This window comes from Parasteatoda tepidariorum, chromosome 4 (assembly GCF_043381705.1).
Source record: "Parasteatoda tepidariorum isolate YZ-2023 chromosome 4, CAS_Ptep_4.0, whole genome shotgun sequence".
NCBI classification, from domain to species: domain Eukaryota; kingdom Metazoa; phylum Arthropoda; class Arachnida; order Araneae; family Theridiidae; genus Parasteatoda; species Parasteatoda tepidariorum.
The window spans coordinates 2,524,667-2,544,790 of NC_092207.1; the positions used below are offsets into that span (position 1 = coordinate 2,524,667).

Consider the following 20,124-nt stretch of genomic DNA (forward strand, 5'->3'; position numbering starts at 1 on the left):
GAAAAAAAAAGATATAATCCTTTCTTCAGCCCACACGATTATATCCGCAAAACAGAGTGCTTTCTGATATTGTATCAATAAAGCCAAAGCAAAATATATTAATACAATAGTGTGAGGAGCACTGTTGTTTGTTATTTTTTACTTATTATTCCCCCCTCCCCTTTTTTTCCCCATTGAGAATATATATATATATATATTCTCAATGTGAGGCACGTGGCGTCTTACTTATGCGTATATATATATACATAAGCACCCCTTAATTCTTTTTTATAATATAAGTTTTCCCTCTCTTGAATGATGCAGTGATTAAATGAGAGAGCAAAAATCAGCCTCTGACCTGTGTTCGCTTGTTTTCCGGTCTCCGTTATCTGATATCTGAAACTCTATAAAGGTGAAATAATGCTTTGACGTCGCATTCATTGTAAATCTCTTTCTGTGAGTGTTCATCATATAACGCGAATGCTTCTTCAAAAGTTAGTAGAGAAAATAGCTTTCAAAAATATATTTGGACCCATCCAACACATGTGGAAAATAAGGCTCAAGGTAAAAAGTTCTTTTTTTTCCATAACAATTATTTCAGACACTTTTCTTAATCATTTATTAACTTAAGCGATTGTTTGAAAATTGGCGGCAAGAAATAATTTTTGGCAGATTCGGAGAACAAAAAAAACTCTCTTAAAGTGGTTTCTGAGGAAAAAAATTTTTTATGTCTTTAATAATTTTTAAAAAAATTATTATCATTTTATTTAGATCTTAAGCATTTTAAATAAAGAAAATCATGTAAATATTTTTAAAATTCAGCAGATGTCGAATGGTCTTTTAAAATACTTTAGAATAAAAGTAAGCACATTTGTTCTGAGTAATTGAACCACCGGTGAATGTTGGCGACAATCACATAGCCGTTCTGGTAAGTGTCCGAAATATATACTAGTAAAGTGCCACTGCTCGGTATGCCTTACATCAATTTTTTTTATTTTTTAGGTACAGTGCCACTGCCCGGTATACATTTGTCCCGTACTATGAACCATGATATTTTTCCTAATCTATCTTCAGTAGATATTAAAATATCGAATAAATATATTGATATCAACGAATAAATTAATATCGGGTCGGCTGTAACAAATATTTGGGACATTCACCTAAACGACTATGTGATTGTTGTCATTCACCGGTGAAAGTCGACATCCTCATGATGTAATATAATATGACAATAAATGTCATATATATCTTGCTTTATATAAGAATCTAATGATGGTGTGGTAGTTTTCCATTGTTGTTCATACATTTTTATTGGCTGGAAAATGACAAGGTAGGATCCAGTTTCCTGATATTAATTTTCATCTTAATTTGGCATAAAATTGATATAAAGTTATTGTTTTCCTATAAATATTTTTGTTTCCCTAAAAAAAAAAGTTTAGAATTACGTGTAATGTTATTATTACGCTCTTGATTTTGTTTTCTAAAATAAGAGTTTAAGAGGATTCTTTTTATTATTACTATTGTTAGAATAACATAATTCTAGATTGCATTTTAAGAATCATTTATCATAACGGGACATGTACTAGTCTGTAGTAAGGGAGAGATCTAATATCAGAATTCTATATTCGATTGGGCTAAGTAGAAGGTTTTCGTGGTTTACCTCTCCATGCAACGCAAATGCTGGTTGGTTCCCTCAAAACGTTACCTCACGAAGGCTCGTTTGCCTCCATGCTTGATTTTAATATTTACGTTCTTAAATTAAGCAAAATGTGCTTTAATAAGTTTAACTCGTCAAAATTAAGAGTAACTATATTCAGTATCATTTGGCTATGCATGAAGATGCTCACGGCTAACTCATGATAATCAAAACTTACCACAATCAAATAATTTTCTTGACTTAAAACATCACCACAACACTCTTAATAAATACCTTATATCAGTATATTTGGTTACTATTAAAATAGCAATGATTAGTACAATACCAGTAGTACAAGTCGCGGTGGTTCAAGAGTAGGAGCGTTCGCCTCCCAATAAGGAGACCCGAGTTCGAATTTCAACAATGGTTGTTGAATGTGTTCCCGGCTCTCACCGACCACAGTGCTGAGGTAAAATATCCTCGGAGACAGATGGATCATGGGCTAGAATCTCCTTGCCATCGGGCTAACCGTGGAACGTTTTTATGGTTATTTCTCTCTCTGTAACTCAAATATGGATTAGCTCCGTCAAAAAGTCCTCTACGAAGGCTAGTTTGTCCCATTGCTTGATCCAGGATTTCCCTTGTTTTCCGGGTTGAGTTCAAAATGCAAAGTGTTAAATTAAGATAGCACAGAAATGGGTCTGCTGCTCAAGACCAATTTTAAAAGAAAATGCTACAACATTTCTATAAAAGTAGGCTATTTTTAATAACAGGAGATTAGAGCAGAAAAATGAAACGAAGAGGTAGAGATAGCTTCCAAAGTTGGATCATCGCCCTAGGATGTTGTTTCATCAATATGATGATGTTTGGAATGGCGAGGCTTTCAGGTGTCCTCTTCGTCGCCTCAGTACCAAGGTTTAACATCACAAGGGAGGAAGCGTCTGTTCCCTATACGCTCTCACAAGCCGTCCGGAACACAGCAGGTAAGTCAAAATGGCAAGTAAATTTTAATTTATAACCGTCGTTAATAATCGTAGAAGATCCAATCTTTTGGATTTACGGCTACTAATGTTCAACTCCGTTCACTTGCAATTTTGAACCCAATCCAGCAGACAAGGGAACTCCTAGATCAAGTATTATGGGGTAATTTGTCTTCGTAGAGATGGAACTAACCCGCATTTGCGTTACATGGAAAGGGAGACCACGAGATCCTCCCATGTTTAGCCTGACAGCAAGGGGACTTTAACCCATGATCCATTTACCACTGAAGATATTTTAAGTCTGCATTGTGATCGGTGCGAGAAGAGGGCGGAATTCGTATCTACCAGATGTCGCTGAGATTCGAACCCGGTTCACCTCATTGGAAGGTGAGTGCTCTATCCCCTGAGTCATCACGACTCACATTTAAATACTTTATATTTTATAACCGTCGTTGAACAACTGACCCAATCTTTCGGGTTTACGACTACTAATGTTCATCTCCGTAGCCTTGCGATTTTGAAACCTATCCAGAAGACAAAGGAACTCTTGGATCAAGTATTGACAGAAATTTGCCTTCGTGGAGAACTTCTTAATGAAAGTAACCCGCATTTGCGTCACATGGAGAGGAGAACCATGAAAACCTCCCATGGTTAGACTGATGGCAAAGGGACTCTAACTCATGATCCGTATGTCACTGAGGATATTTTGAGTCAGCACTGTTGACGGAGCGAGCCGGGGAAGAAATTGGTATCGATCAGCCATCGCTGGGATTCGAATATGGTTCACCTCATTGGAAGGCAAATACTCTATCCCCTGAGCCACCACGACTTAAAAGTAAGACAGTTGGGGTCATGGAGGTTAAGGATTCACAATTTCGTGATCAATGGCACTCAGACAAACTGGTACAAATCGATTCGGAAATAAAATTACGCCGGAATTATAACCGGTGCTGAACGAGGAGACTCTAACATAAGAATCTTCTTATACTAAAGCGTCACAATAACTAATCAATTCAGAAAAACGCGGGCGTATGTCATTTTTGGAATGAATGAAGTCAACCGTCTTTGCAGCTGCATCTTTAATGGTTTCAATGTTTAAAAAAAAAACACTTTGTACGCAAATTTTCTTGATGAATAATGCAAAGATAAAACTCCTCCATCTAATATTACATCACGCTTTTTGCATCAGTAATGAACTTTGGTTGGTGGTAAAATATTTGCCACTACAATACATGCGATACAAAATTTCAATTATTAATATTTAATCAAATCAATGCAGAATCAATAACTTAATTTACAAATAACACCTGGTTACGAATATTAATCTATGCTAAAAACTGATTAAAATCATTCTTCAAAGCTTAATTTTTCTGCGCCATATATGGAGAATAAAAAAATTAATTAACCATTGATTCTAATTCAATAAGTTCGTAAAGCTTCCATAGTTGCGTTTAAGATTCTTCAAGGAAAATAAATTAGTTTATTAATATAAATATATGGTTAAATAATTGAAAGAATATCACACATTGTGACAAAATTCATAAACCATTTATTATGAGTCTTGGCTATAATGAGGATACTTGCACGTGGAATGTAATGATATCATCAAAATAACATGATCATATGAATCTTGGCTATAATGACGATACATGCACGCAGAATGTAATGATATCATCAAAATAATATGATCATCAAAATATTATTATTACTCTAACGTAAAATCACCATAACATGAATGTTTTATAGCCGTTTCCCATACACCTTAAAGATATTAAAATATACTTACTGTTATATATTTAAGAGCCAATTATTTTAAAATAAAATCAGGCGAATCAGACAGGTTTGGATACTTTATATTTTTGATTTTGTTGAAATTTTCAGGATACGTTCTTTGTATAATTATATTTACAAAAAAAAAAAATTTCTCGAAATTTAGGGGGGGGGGAGCAGAATTGAAGATCCTCTAAAATTTTTGATAAATATCCATCAGTTTCAAGTGACAAGACTTTTTGTGAAACGAGTGAATCGCGTCACTGACGGTTACTTTATATTCTGCTACGTTCAGTATAAGACATACATACTTTCAGTGAACAATTTGCATTGTAGGTCAAAGGTCATTCAAAATTCTTCGAAAAAAAGCTTTTTTATTAAATTTTGATCACCAAAATCTATTAGTGCCAATAGTGACCCACAAAGATATATATTTCTGTGAATACATGGTGTACATCTGTATATATATATTACAAAACGCAACAATTAATACGTACCTATCTCTATTTTTCTTTAATTTTTTTTATTAGACAGTTATTATTTAGTCATTCATTGGTTAGTTCCATCTTATCTCCTCTAATAGTAAACATCTAACGTAAATATCTTTCGATGATTTAAAAATGTTCTTTTTAGGTCCTCTTGTTGGCTATCTAGGACATCGATTTGGCGTTCGTCTTGTCACGTCGATTGGCAGCATTATAGCTGCAATTGGAATCGGGTGTTGCTATTTGGCTGAGAGTATTAAACTCATTACAGTGCTGTGGGGAGTAATATTTGGTAGGTAATAACCTTTTAAAATGGCTTTACGCAACAACTCGTTGCATTAAGGCAGCCTTGCGTACTTTAGTCAAAGCATTTTTTAGTTAATATTTTCAATTTTTGAAAGGCCACAATAATTTTGTAAGAATCTGAAAATATATCAATTTCTTGTTCTGAAAATTTTGTTTAACTACGCAATGATTATAACTTAAAATTACAAAGTTGCGTAGAAAAGTGTACACAAAGAGTACTGTGCGCAAAATGAAAAACGGACTTACCTTAATAACTTTTGATCTAATGATCAAATTTTCACGTTCTAGGACTCGCAAGGAGTGATCTCAAATATGGTAGTTAATTAGAGCAGACGATATTATAAGTATTATTTTGGGCTACTCTCCTGACCAAACTATACGCAGGTTTCGCCCTATATTTTGGGGGTCAGAAGTCTTATTAGAAAGAAAAGGTTTGTTTGTTAAAGGTCGAAGAAAAGGTTTGTTTATTCTAATTTTTGTGTCCAATTTCACAACTTAAAATATCGTCTGCACGAAGTAAGTAGCATATTTGAAATCATCCATTCCAACCATTTAGATTGAGTCTTAGAGCGCGAAGATCCGGATCAAAAGTTATTCAGGGTGGTCTGTTTATTTTTTTAGCACTGTACATTGGAACAAAATTTAACACTTGATTCTTAGTTTGATAATTATCAACTATTAAACTTTTAGTTAAAAAAAGAAAAAGTACTAAATAAATACATCTACAGAGATCAAATTTGACATGCCTGAAATCGACTATTTCACTTAACTTTACGCTAAAACTTCATTATTTTCGAAAGTTATTAAAGAGCCTTTTAATTATTTTTTATGATAAATACTTTTGTAGAAAAATTTATCTCTCTAAAGATCTCCATTTTTAAGCCGCTTTATTTAGGCTTATGTTAAGCCACTTGCTACCATAAGGAAAAAGAATATTTAAATATAAGAAAAAGATTCATAAGAAGTTGCCAAATAAAACTACTATATCAAAATTTCTAGAAATATTAAAAAATTGAAAAATATGTCTTAAAAAATATAAACTCATTAAAGATTTAAAAAAAACGTTCCGGATTTAGATATGTTTTGCGATTTAAAGTAATCGTTATATAATGTAAAATACTTCTCCTTTGTTTCGTATAGTGTGTCACGTAATCCTAACTCTAAATTTTTTAAGTAAAGTTGGTATTTTTTAAAATTAAGGTAGTTATTCCTTCATTTCGTGATGATTAGCCAAAAAATGTTCTGGTTAAATGTATTATTATCGTATATTGTTTATAATTTATTAACAAAATGATCGTTGTTTGTTTTTCGAAATATCGATTTTCAAGAAAAAACAGGCAAGATGAATGAAAGGCTAGCATGGGGGGAACGGGAGGCGAATAGAAATATGTTTATAAACATTAAATCTCGTCATATTTAACTGGAAAAATCACAAAGAAAAATCCAGCTAAAATTTTCTTTCTTATTTGAAAAAGCGAAACGAAAACTTCAAATATTTTAACATACATTGTAAAATTTAAAATAATAATACCAAATTAAAATATTCTTATAATTTTACACTGAAATATTTGTTGAGTACGAATTATTTTGTTTACAAAAATTAAATTAGATAAACATTCATTTTTTGATTATTTGAAAAAGCTGTTCTCGACGTGAAAATAAGATTGACATAAGTGTCGAACGAATTCCATTGAAAAATTTAAATAAAAAAGCGCTGAAAGGGAATCCCATGAGCTTATGCATCCTAAAAAAACCTGTTAACACGAATTGGCTAATTTTCTCTGCGTGTAGAACTGACATGAATGATTGCTTTCTTTAAATATTTTTTTAAAATTCAAGACAATTGGTAAATTATTATATTTAATGCATCAAAAAAAATGGTGGAGCAATAAAATAGTCTTTTCATATAATTACCACCATCATCATAGTTGCCCAGACAGCCCAAAGTGAGCCAATGCCTTCCTCTGAAGATTTCGCCAAGACGACTTTCGATTTATCTTTCATCTCCAATTCTTTTCATTAATTGCGAGAAAATCAGGCTCTACTGAGTCAGCCCATCTCAACCGCGGTCTCCCCCGCTTTCTTTTTCCAGTGGGTCTAAAAAGCAGTATCTCTTTTTATTGTATTTTCATCATATAATTTATCAAAGTTCATCATATTATTTCGTCATATTGTGTTTTCATCAAATCATCATATCATATAATTAGTATTGCAATATCCTTTAGGACAGTTCAAATATTACGCTAACATATATTTTGCCTATCTTAGACTCCCCTTCTCTTGACTAAACCTCTCCCATTCTCACGTATAGTTTGTCTAAAGTAAGAACTCCCCTAACCATTCGTCTGGACCAATGGCGGCGACTATGGTAACGAGGTATAACTTTTTCAAGTATGGATGTGGGGTAGATGAAAAAAAAAGGAAGTTTTTTTAATTCGGTCTATTGTATTAGCCCTAGAGGGAAGCGAAGCTACCCTCCCCGAAATGCACTATTCTTGTTTCCATAGCAGCAGAGGGCCTCAGACTTTGTGGCTGGGTAGTTCTTACAGTAGACAAACTATAAGAAGGTCTCAACAACTCCCTTCCTTTAACTTTTACTGCAGAAATCTAAATTTAGGAATAAATTCAAATAAAAGATGCAATTTTGCATGACAAAAAATTTCGTTTCAATTCATTTTACAAAATTTTGAGTAGGAAACTATAGGTTCAAAACTCTTGGCCTAAATAATTTTTCCTTATTTCAATTGTTTATTTTCAGGACTTGGTTTTGGTTTAGGAAGTATTTTATTACCCATTGCTATTAATCAACATTTCAGTGAAAAAAGAGCCACAGCCTCAGGTATTTCATTTTCAGGAGCATGTGTGGGATCTTTTGTACTTCCACCTGTTGTGGAATATCTTATCAACAATTATGGACTTTCCCAAACATTTCTCTTCCTCTCTGGTTTTGTACTCAACTGCCTTCCAGTTGCCCTGCTTCTGAGAAGACCTGATAACAGCGATGAGAAACAAAGTATCACAAACGGTAAGAAAGTCAAGTTGTATACCGTCGAAGACCCTCCACTATCCATAACTGTTCATAAACCGAACCTTTGTCGTGAGTCGACTAAAAAGAACGAAAAGCGGAAAGACATCGAAGATCAAACTAAATTCAAGAATCCCCTCCCACAGAGGTTTTATGGAATCTCAAATGCCGTATCCACTGAATCTGTGAATAAAACACTGATCAAAGAAGACACTTATTCCAGGAGCTATGAATATTTAGCCTCTACGCCAAGAAAAGAAAACAATTTTAAGACCTCTCGTCCAAATTCTTCCCCTTTTGGGATCATATTCGATCCAACATTCATTCTCATTGCCCTGACAAACGCAATATACAGTTCTACTTTCGTCTGCATGATTACAGTTCTTGTGGATTTCGCCAAAGACATTAATGTAGGAGAGGCGAACGAAAAATTCATAATCATGTCACTGTCTGTGGGTGATCTTATCGGACGCTTATGCCTAGGCTGGGTGACAGACGCAGGCTACATGACTAGGTCCCACTTTGCAGCGGCGTGCTTCTTTTTCCAAGGGGTAACGACGATGGTCATTCCGTGGTCATCCAGTTTCACTATGCTGGTCACAATGGCTGCCCTCTACGGATTGTCAGAAGCAGGATTCATATTAATATTCCCCTTGACTATAGCAGAATTCATCGAGGAAGAAAAGCAGACTATAGCCATACCAACGAGCTACTTTTTATCTGGACCTCTGTGCCTAACGGTGGCTCCTCTAATTGGTAAGTTAGCCAGTCAAATTACTATTTTAGTGTGCTACTTACTATTTTTTATTTTAAATAATCTTATTTAACTTGCTGTTTTTTGAACTATTAAATTACATTGAGTTAACTTGTAATTAAAATGCTTTCATTGTAAAGCGAATTTAAGTATGATGTAAGACTAAGGTAAAATATCTTGAAGCAAACACCCTTTTTATTTTATAACCGCATGAAACAGCCAACCCAATTCTGAGTTTATGACTATTAATGAAATTTTGAACCCAACCCAGATTATAAACTCCCAGGCTGCGTAGCGTTTGTAAAAAGTACTTAAAGGTACTTTTTTGGGGATTTCGTTTTTAAAAGCTTTTAAAGGTCAATTTTTCAGCTGGCGTTTTTAAAAAGTGCTTTTTTTCCCGAATAATTTTTTTTCTTCCTTCAGTGATATCTGGTGGATCCCATGCATTTCACGAAAAATGGGGTGTTTGCTACGGAATCATTCACGCGGACTTCATGTCGTACCCACGTTATGACTTGCGCATGCACGCACGCTTGAAACCGAAACCCGAGTGCTCCAATTCGGATGGAGAATATCAGATCCTTATGAAATGTTTTTCTTTTTAATTTATTTTAATTTTATTATTGTTTATTTTATTTTATTTCTAACACTATTTTGACGTAGGGGGTAAGGGTACTTTTGTTCTGAGTTCAGGGTCAAGTTGAATTCACTCGATGATGCGGGAAAGTACTGATTGTTTCGATTTACGTCTGTTTCTTTTTGGGTTTTTTTTAACGCTAAAACTGTTTATAAAAAGTTTTTGTTTATCAATGATATCACTGATTGAATATGAGTTTTTTGAGTGCTTGAAAATTTTTGTAAAGTGCTTGAAAAGTTTTTAAAAAGTGCTTATTTTTGATTCAAAGATTTGGCTACGCACCCTGACTCCGATTATGAATTCCGCTGCCTTGTAATTTTGAACCCAGACCAGAAGACAAGAAAAGATCTGAACCAAACGTTGGGATACACTAGCTTTCGTGGGGAGCTTATTGATGGAAATAACTCGTATTTGTGTTCCATGGAGAGGAAAACCACGAGGATCCCCATTGTTAGCCTGAAGGCATGTGGATTCTAACCCATGATTCGACTACCACTGACGTCAGCACAATGGTCAGTGGGAGCCGGGTGCAAAAAACGTACCAATCAAAAACACAGCTGAAATTCGACCTGGGTCACCTCATTCATTTGTTTTAACCGTCGTTGAACAGCCGATCCAATCTTTTGGGTTAAAGACTATTAATGTTCAACTCCGTAGCCTTGTAATTGTGAACCCTATCCAGAAGACAAGGACACTCTTGGATCAAGTAGTGTGACAAATATGTCTTCTTGGAGGAGTTTTCGATGGAACTAACCAGCATTTGTGCTACATGAAGAGCAAAAACCACAAAAACTTCCCACGTTTAGCCTGGCGGGAAGGGGACTCTAACCCATAATCAGTTTACCACTGAAGATATTTTATGTCAGCACTGTGGTCGGTGCTAGCCGGATGCGGGATTCCAATCGACCAACCATCGAGCAATAACATTTATATTCGTATGTATTCTTCCATTAGTTTAAAACTATTAAGGGTGCATGGTAAGCATACTATGGTTGCGTAAGAGGGAAAATAAGGATTGATGGATTTACGAAGAATTAGCCTGAAAACTAACAGCTTTTTCGTTCCTCAATGAAATAGAGATCTCACAAAAACAAATTGAAAGAAATGTTATATTCCACAAGAACGAATTGTTAAGATAAGGTGTTCTGCATTCTAATTCCCCATAAATCTATCATTCCTTATCTCCCTCTCTACTGACCTGACTGACTCTGCCATGGAGCTAGGAGTAACTCCTAGCTCCATGGACTCTACTGACTCCCTACCGCTGGTCCTTTCGCCGTTCAAGCTCTCGTCCTCTAGCGTCCACCATGTAAAAGGGGGCAACCACAAACGATTCGTAGCTTACAAATTATCAATTTGTTTTTGTGGGATATCTATTTCATTGAGGGACGACGAAGCAGCTAGTTCCGTGGTTGTGTTGAACCTTACAGAAAGACGTATCTTTCAATTTATTCTTGTGTTATATAACATTTATTTTAATTTGTTTTTGTGGGGTATCTATTTAATTCAGGAATGAAAAACTTGTGTGAAAGCAGCTTAAAAGGGGGCAACCACAAACGATGGGTAGCTTTCAAATTTTGTGGTGAGGATAAATTTCATTGCTGCAATCAAAGTTGATTACTCGCAGTCTAAGCGATGACACTTGAACGTCTATGTAATATTACATGATATTAATGCATTAATAACAAATTTTACCATAGGTTTCTTCAGAGAAGGTTTTGGCTCCTATGACTTTATCTTCTATGGCATTGGAATCTTATCATTTATTTGCATGAATTTCTGGCTTGTGATTCCCTGCATTGCACGGAACAGAAAACCATCCTGATGGTATAAAGAAACTCAATTTTGCACACGAAGTGTCGCATGTGAAGGAAAGCACTTTGTAACAATATTGTAAATAAATTCTTGTTTTTTTTTTTTTAGATAATTTTTCAAATCTCTTATTCTTTTTCTCATCTGGTCCTCGATTTCCTTAGGGTCAACGGTCTGATGGACTAACTTCGTCAGACATTTGGAGGATAAGGCACAACACAACAACATGTATCAAAATCTATGTTCTCTAAGTTCTAAATATAAACAATCTCTGCAAGTTACAGCAATGTGACATTATTTTTTAGGAAAAACTTGTTAAGAGTCCACTGTAGCCTTAAAGCATTTTTTATAAAACAAATTACAAGAAAAACTAGATTTAGGTTTTAAAAAACCATAAATATTTATACCTACTATTCAATTTTCTTTCATAAATAATAAAATGATATATGAAAATTATTCATTCAAAAATCTCCTTGTAATTTTGTCTTTCGGCCGACTTCTGAAAAAGAGTTAATTTTATTCAATGAAGTTCTCAAAATATTAGAAAATAAGTGTGAAACTTTAAAATAATATGAAAGTAACCAAACTTCGAACCTTAACTCAGAAAAAGTGCGTTTTAGGACCAAATTAGTATATTCCGTCATGATTACAAATAACTATTATGCATATTCTATGTAAAATTCATTCGAGACATAGAATGTAAATCCGAACAACTCAATCCGAACAACTCTCCTTTACAGAATGTAAATCCGAACAACTCAAAAGTGTGGGGGAGGCAGCAAGCAAGGGGGGGGGAGACAACAACTCATGGCATCCAGATAGCTGCTCATTGATCATTAAGAATAGTAAAGCCTTTCATCAGTTACTAATATTATTTGTAACAAACAATTAAATTTCTTATTTAGTGAATTTTTAAACAAAACAATATGATTTTGAAACAAATTTAATCCATTTTTTTCTATTAAAAAAATCAAATGTATTTTCTTGGCAGACAGAAATCTTTTATCAAGGAATAATTTCTGCATGCATTTACATAAAGAAATTAATCTATTCATTTACATTTTTATTAAATATATGTCTCTCCAATATCGTTTTTATTTGTTTATTCTTCTTTTAATACTCCATTCTTTTAAAAGTCTTCTATACAAGAAATTTGAGACTGCCATCCTCACATTTCTGCCTGTAAAAAAGTTACCCTTATGGGTGACTTTTTTTACTGTCAGAGCACCTTTGTATTAAATAATTATAAAATTAACTGCAAAAATGTAAAGAAATGTTTTGTATAGAAACTCTAAGTATTATAAAGGAGGAAATCTGTTTAAATAATTTCTTATTCTTGTATTATTTGAGATGTTCTGTAAAACTTTTAAATACAAATTTAGAAAAAGCGGGGCATTGTTGAAGCATTTGTTGGTTTTTTAGCAACAATCCAAAATATTCCCCCAGGGAAATTCACAAAAAAGTTAAACAATGAAAAATAGTGGTAAAGAAGTGAACAATGTAAGATTCTTTTCAATCTCCAAAAATAATTTTAGCATCAATTCAAATTCGCTCTTACAAAATTTTACGTTTAATTCATATTTCGTCAAAAAAAATTTTTTTTGAAAATGGAAAAGATCTTTTGTAACATTTGTGGAAAGCTGTAAGTAATATTTTGGATATTTCATTAATATTATTTTTAACTAGTGGGCTGCGCCCATTGCTCGCTAACGCTCGCCAACTTAACATCGAGTTACTTAAAAATACTGGCGTTGTTTATGAGCACAAAAGCCACTCCCCGAAAATAAAAAAATAAAACACCGAACAAAAAAACGAAAAAACTCAAATTGTCTTCGTAATGTCCCCTTTTTCCAGCGAAGTAAAAAATATAAAGATAGAAAAAAAATACATATACATAAACATGAAAATCGTTATAAAAAAGAATAAATGTAACTAAACAAATAAAAAAATGGAATAATGAAGTCAGACTGGTCGAACAGCAGTAGATGTACAGATGTAGAATGGTAAAACAGCAGCAGATGCATAGATTTAGACTCTTTTCAAACTGGTAAACCAGCAGTAGATATATACTATATATTTAGTCCGGCCAAATAGCAGTAGAAATACAGATTCAGATTGGCCCATCAGAGAAGTCGATGTATAGAGATTCTGATTGCTCATTAGTCAGACAGTACATAAAATCATATGCAAGTAGTTTAAATTTTCGGCCCAATAAAGTAGATCAAAATTCTGCTGTGACTCACTGTTATTTTGATGTTGTTTTTTATTCATTAACATTCAGATATTCGATGTAAGTACCCAATTGAAAATTAAAATGTTTAAGGTATGGAATCAAGCTTATGAAAACATATTACAGTAATTTCAGAATGAAATAAAATGTCACTTAATTACAGAGCAAAACTCAGTCTTTCAGATGCAAACTTTGAATTCGATTTGTTCAGTAATCAAATGCTGTTCATGTAAACGCACAAAAACTTTCATAATAATAAGTGTCAAAAGTTAATATGTTTAAGTAAGTTTAGTAGTAGTTTACAATCGGGGGGGGGGGGGGCCNGGGGGGGGGGGGGGTCCCCTAATATTTGTCGACTTGAAAATAAAATGTATATGTATATAAAAATAAACCAGAACCAATCACATAGCGGTAAACAAAACTTAGGTCATTAAAATAGAAACGTTTCAATTTTTAATATCTTTTTACGATAATAGTCACAGGTAATTGTTTTTATTTTTCATTGTATTTACTTTTCTTTTCAAGAACCATGAAACTTTGGTAGCTGCCAAAGGTAAGGTAGCCAACACTTTTGTATTCAACAAAGTTTCTAAAAATTCAGAAAATGAAATACATGTTTTTAAAAAATATATTTTTCATGTAATTTAATTTTCAAGTAAATGTAATTTTCATGTATTTTACTATCATTTAGCATTCGTTCAACACAATATCTTAACACTATTGTCAAAAAGGAATTAAATTATTACATTTTACAAAAAAATGTCTGTTTTTACCCTTAGTTAACAATGATAAAAAAAATCTAATATCAGCTCAGAACTTACGTCGAAAAAACTATTATTTCAATGACTGTTTTTTTTTTTCTTTAGCATTTGACCATCTGTTTTTCGATTCAGAACACTATACGCTCTCTGTTGGTTGTTTGAAACAAAGTTTACCGACGCAAAAGATGTTTTCAAGTCAAATGCGAGCAGAATATTTTTACCTATTGATTCTTAATATTCTTGATTCAAATATTGTTTCGTTTTAATCTAATGTTTTTGTTTTTCATTGTATAAACGTTTCTTTACAAGAACCATACAGTTTTAAAATTGTTATATGCTTTTAATATTTTTAAATTTTACGACATTTCTAAAAAAATCAGAAATTAAAATGCATGTTTTAAAAAAAAGTCGATAGCTGAAAATGAAATACATTTTTTATTTATTCTACTTACAAACACAACATTTTAATAAAGTAAATATATTTCTCAAAAATTAATTATGCTGTCAAAATTTTCAAAACTGTTTACGTAGGTTTTTTTCCTTCTCTCACATGAGCAATAAAATATAAAGTCAGCAAATTATTTAAATGTGAATAATCGAACACAAATTTTGTTGTGATTAAATTTTTCTCTGGTCATCAAAAAGTAGTTATGAACAAGGAAAATAAATTTGGATAATTCTGAATTTCGATCAGCATTTTTTCGATTCAAGCAACTGTGCACCACTTCGTAAAATTGCACCGGTCAAATTTGATTCTATAAACCGGCATATCTATACTAAGAAATTAAAAATTTCAAAATTAAACTTTACAAATACACTTAATTATAAATTAATCACAGTATTTATTAACTGTTAATTTTTAACTGTTTTACATTTTAATTAAACACGAGCGAGAGTTTTGAATTTGAAGAAGGATTTGAAGGGATATAAGCACGTTGTTTCATCATTTTCTCGAGTGTAAAGAATAACTTCGAACTTATCTTCAATATCTTGCAGTTTAAACGTATTTCTGGTTAACAAATTAAATTCAAAATGATTTTTATTTTATTTCATAACCATCGAACAGCCGACACAATTTAGGGTTTACGACTACTGATGATCATCTCCGTAGCCTTGTGATTTTTAGCCCAATCCAGAAGACAAGGATACTCATGGATCAAGTATTGAGAGAAATTTCCCTTCGTGGCGGACTTTTTGATAGAACTAACCCGTTGCTTTACACTGAGAGGAAAACCACGAAGTCCGCCTATTGTTAGTTAGGCGGCAAGGGTACACTAACCCATAATTCGTCTACCACTCTGAGGAAATTTTACGTCATCACTGTCGTGCTTGGTACAAGCCGGAATTTTTATCTACTAGCCATTGCTGGGATTTGAACCCGGTTCACCTGATTGGAAGGCTCTATCCACTGAGCCACCACAACACAATTCAAAACAATTTTATTTTACATTACTTTATAACCGTCGTTGAACAGTCGGCCCAATTTTGGGTTTATGACTGCTAATGTTCAACTCCGTAGCTTTGTAATTTTGAATCAATCCAGAAGACTCCTGGATCAGTATTCCCAAAGGCATGATTTGCTATGGGAGCATAGAGGTCTTTGTGACCCGACAGATTTTACGTCACCATTTACTACAGGGGCCGGCCGGCTGATATCGAACCCATGACCTCTTGGACGCAGGCCCAGAGCCCTACCAACCAGGCTATCCATGCCACAATTCAAAATTTTATTTTTTATTTTATAACCGTCGTTGAACAGCCGATCCAATTTTATGGGTTTACTATTACTAATGTTCGACTCCGTAGCCTTGTAATTTTGAACCCAATCCAGAAGACAAGGGAACTCTGGATCGAGAAATGGGAGAAATTTGCCTTCGTGGAGGACTTTTTGCGTTACATGGAGAAGAAGACTACGGGAACCTTCCACGGTTAGCCTGACGGCAAGAGCACTCTAACCCATGATCCGTCAACCACTGAGGATATTTCACGTAAGCACTGTGGTCGGTGCAAGACGGATGCGGAATTCGAACCCGGTTCGCCGCATTGGAAGGCGAAAGCTGTATCCCGTGTGCCATCGCGGCTCAATTCAAAATGGTTGTAAAAATGTACCCCCAATGGTAGTGAAATCATATCATGATCTCATATTTTCTTAAAATTGTTAATCAATGTTTTCGCCCCCTTTTTGTTTGAGAAAATAATTTATAGATTTTCTTTACTTGGTTTATTTCATTGATTACGTGAAACTTTCAATATATTCTAAATTTATTTACATTTAAATGACTGTATCTGATTCATTTTTCATAAATCTAAGGGTTTAGTTGTCTGGAGGATTTTTCCAAACAAATTTCCAATTTTTTTAAGAAGAAAATGTATGTTTCTGTTTTAAGTATTAATATTGAAGCCCACTCTCTTAAAACAGAAAATAACACACACATTCTTCAAACGTCTGTAAGCTCAAGTTTTTTTAATCGAGAAAAATGTTGTTTTTAAACGAGTTTTTCTATTAGTTTTTTACAAGAACTTCTAATAAATCTATTAATTTAAAACTTGGTAATTAGTTTGAGTATGAAATGTTGCTTGAAGTCATACTAGCACTTGAATATTGATAGATATTTTATATTATTTAAGACAAAATAATTTTTCGATAAAAATCCGAAGTATTATTTTTTTTAAATATAACTATTCGTTTGTTTGAGCTTGCATAATTTTATAAAGTGCATATCTATATGGGTTTAAAATACTTTTTTTTCGTTAAAAAAAACCCCTAATTTCTTCGTTTCTGTGGAATTTAACATACCAACGGTACAAAAAAATTTATTTCTCGGGTTTTGCATCCAAGAAAATATTTATCTAAATGCAAAAATAATCGTGAGTGTTGCCCTTTTTTATTTAGTTTTTTTTTTGTATTTTGTAAGTATAATTTAGCATGTGAGTATCATAAATTTTCTTAAAGTAATTCTCCGATTTAACTTTTTGAAACCATTCATTTTGAACAAAATTTTTTGCATTTGTAAATTTTAAAACGCATAAAGGAGGTAATGAATATCATGTTTTATTTAAATACTTTGAATTGAATATGGCCTGAGCGGAAAAGAAAAAAAAATTTCAGATGCTGGAGAAGTTTTTTTTTTTTTTTGTTGCTATAATTCCTAATAAGTCAAATCTGACAGTAATATTTAATGTTCCTTCAAACATAAAAGAGTCCTATATATAATTTTTATAAAGTTGCGGCCCACCATTTGACTGGTGCTTTTAATTGCGGACCCCGTCATCATGTAAGTTGGAAACCCCTAATATAAAGGAAAGCTCTTTGCAACAATATTGTAAATAAACTGTGCTTTTTATTCTTTTTCAAATCTCTTGTTCTGTACTCTTCTCTCAATTCTGCTTAATTTTCAGCCACGACAGAGCAACTTTTTGGGGCGCTCAACACCTTGTTTTGCTGCGCGAAATCTATTAGTCTTAGAAACTTGAAATTAAAAAACTTGTTTCTCAAAGCTTCATGAGCTTCTTTAAAGTGGAATAATTGTCGCTCACACACTGTATATATATGACCCTTCTTTAATTTTAACCTATAACCTATAATAATTTTAAAACTCGTTCATATATTATATTGCAATACAAGACAGTAAAACCCACGTGTCCTGTCCAAAACCAGTTTAGGACGTCTAAAACCCCAACCCTGTATATAAGTCTATCTTTAAAAAAGCTTTTGAAGATAATCGTAGACCTTCAGTGAGCTTATTAGAATACTGTAATATACCTATTTCTGGATTAGGCTTATCCCCTGCTCAGCTATTGTTTAACAGACGACTGAGAACTAAATTGCCCGTTACTAGTAAACTTCTTAATCCTAAACTTTTTAAAGATATTGACATAGAATTGTTAAGGAGGCAACAGAAGCAGAAACACTATTATGATAAATCTAGTAAAATTTTAAAAGAACTTAAACAGGGAGATAAAGTTATTGTTCAAAATGTCAAATCCAAACTATGGGAACCAGCTACTGTAGTGGGTGAAACTAAAAGTCGTCGTCAGTATGAAATCAAAACAAACTCTGGGAAAACTTTAATAAGGAATAGGAGATTTCTAAAATTGTCTAAAACATGCAATGAATATTGTGGCAATACCAAGGATGTGATTCTTCCGAGGATTTCCGCTTTTTTTTTTTTTTTTTTTTTTTTTTTTTTTTTTTTTTTTTTTTTTTTTNTTTTTTTTTTTTTTTTTTTTTTTTTTTTTTTTTTATTTTTTTTTTTTTTTTTTTTTTTGAACAAGTTAAAATATTTTGGGGAATTTAATTTTCCACAGAGCAAAAGTATTGAAGTCCTCATTCCTCCCTCTGAAGTTTCCCTAAAAATCATTTCCTTGGGATAAAACTGGTTGACCTTTATAATCAGGGATGAGATTTTTCCACTTTTTAGAGGATTTTCGCTTTTGTCTCTCGAATTTATGCCTTTTTATATATAAATATCCCACTTATATAAATATAAATATAAATATCCCACTTTTTCTGTGAAAATTCAGTCATAAACAGAAAATTCAAACTACGTCCTAGCTGCTAACCCTTCCACCTTTTACTTATTTTCAGGATTGGCAGGTTTTTGACGGTTTAAACCGTCACGTCAAAGACCTCACTGTCAAAATCCTATATTCATATGTGAAATTTAATTATTGCATAAAATTTATATATTTTTTATAAAGGATAGTGTTTCTAAATATGTTCTAGAAAAAATAAATTTTAAATTTTGAAGAAACACTTATATTTTGAATAGTAACCAAAATCTTGTACTTTTGAAAACTCACATCTTTTGTAATATTGTGTATTCATTTTCATGTGTTATTGAAAATCTGCAATGATATTATTATTAAGAAATTTATAAGTCTGGTCCAGCTTCTGAATTTGTAGAATTAGCCATACAACTTTTATCATGCCCTGCCAGTTCTGCTTCAATAGAACGGATGTTTTCCAGCTTTGGACTAATTCATTCAAAACTCTAATAGATTAGGAACAGAAAAATGTTCAAAACTAGTTATGTGCTACCATATGCTGCGAGAAGCAAATGAACTAGACCATAGATTCTCAACCTTTTTAACGTTGCCGCCCCCCTAAGGAGCAAAAAAAATTTAACCATTTTTAAGCAATTTTTTAGGAGTAAAATTTGCTTCATTCTTTTAAAAAAAATAATGTGCACGTTAACTCGGTATTTTTCTTCCGGCAGATAATCGCATTCTATTTGTTGTAATCAAAATAAATACAGTATTGAAAAGAATACAACAAAGAAGTCTATAGTTGAAAAGAGTAATTTATTCTTAATTAGATAATAAAAAAACACACAAAAATAATTTTTTTACTCTAAAAATTATTATCAACGAAACAATCAAATAGCCATGTTAGTGGAATGATTGTGCTTGATGGTTCAGAGCTAGTTTCTTAACATTCGGTTCAATATTTTTAGTTAGATAAAGACGCAAATCTTTTTGTGACTAGATCCGTCACAGCACTGAATCTTTGTTTGACAAGGTAGGAGGAAGGGAAGGCAACTTAAACTTTTTGAGAACAGTTTATAGTCCAGGTGAGTGGTGTTACCTTGGAGCCAAAATTCAGAGAGATGATCACCATTTCAAAGTTTCATTGCTTGAAAGTTCGACCGATTCCTCCTGAATCTGAACCTCCGTTGTCTCAATATTCACAAAAGGATTCATATCCCATTTAGGGACTTCCAGGGACAAAACATCTTTATAGCGGTCG

At 32.9% G+C, this 20,124-nt stretch overlaps 1 protein-coding gene and 1 long non-coding RNA gene across 3 annotated transcripts in view; one reads left to right on the forward strand and one right to left on the reverse strand.

The window, feature by feature from the left end:
• LOC107452909 (uncharacterized) overlaps window positions 1–20,124 on the reverse strand; it is a 37,460-nt gene that overhangs the window by 12,293 nt on the left and 5,043 nt on the right. The gene's annotated exons all lie outside the window — the stretch shown is intronic.
• Window positions 391–11,492, forward strand: LOC107452908 (monocarboxylate transporter 12-B). The gene is made up of 5 exons (XM_021148050.3): window positions 391–543; window positions 2,389–2,598; window positions 4,999–5,142; window positions 7,915–8,937; window positions 11,273–11,492. The coding sequence occupies exons 2-5, from the start codon at window positions 2,406–2,408 to the stop codon at window positions 11,395–11,397; spliced, it is 1,485 nt and encodes a 494-aa protein (XP_021003709.2). The 5' UTR covers window positions 391–543; window positions 2,389–2,405; the 3' UTR covers window positions 11,398–11,492.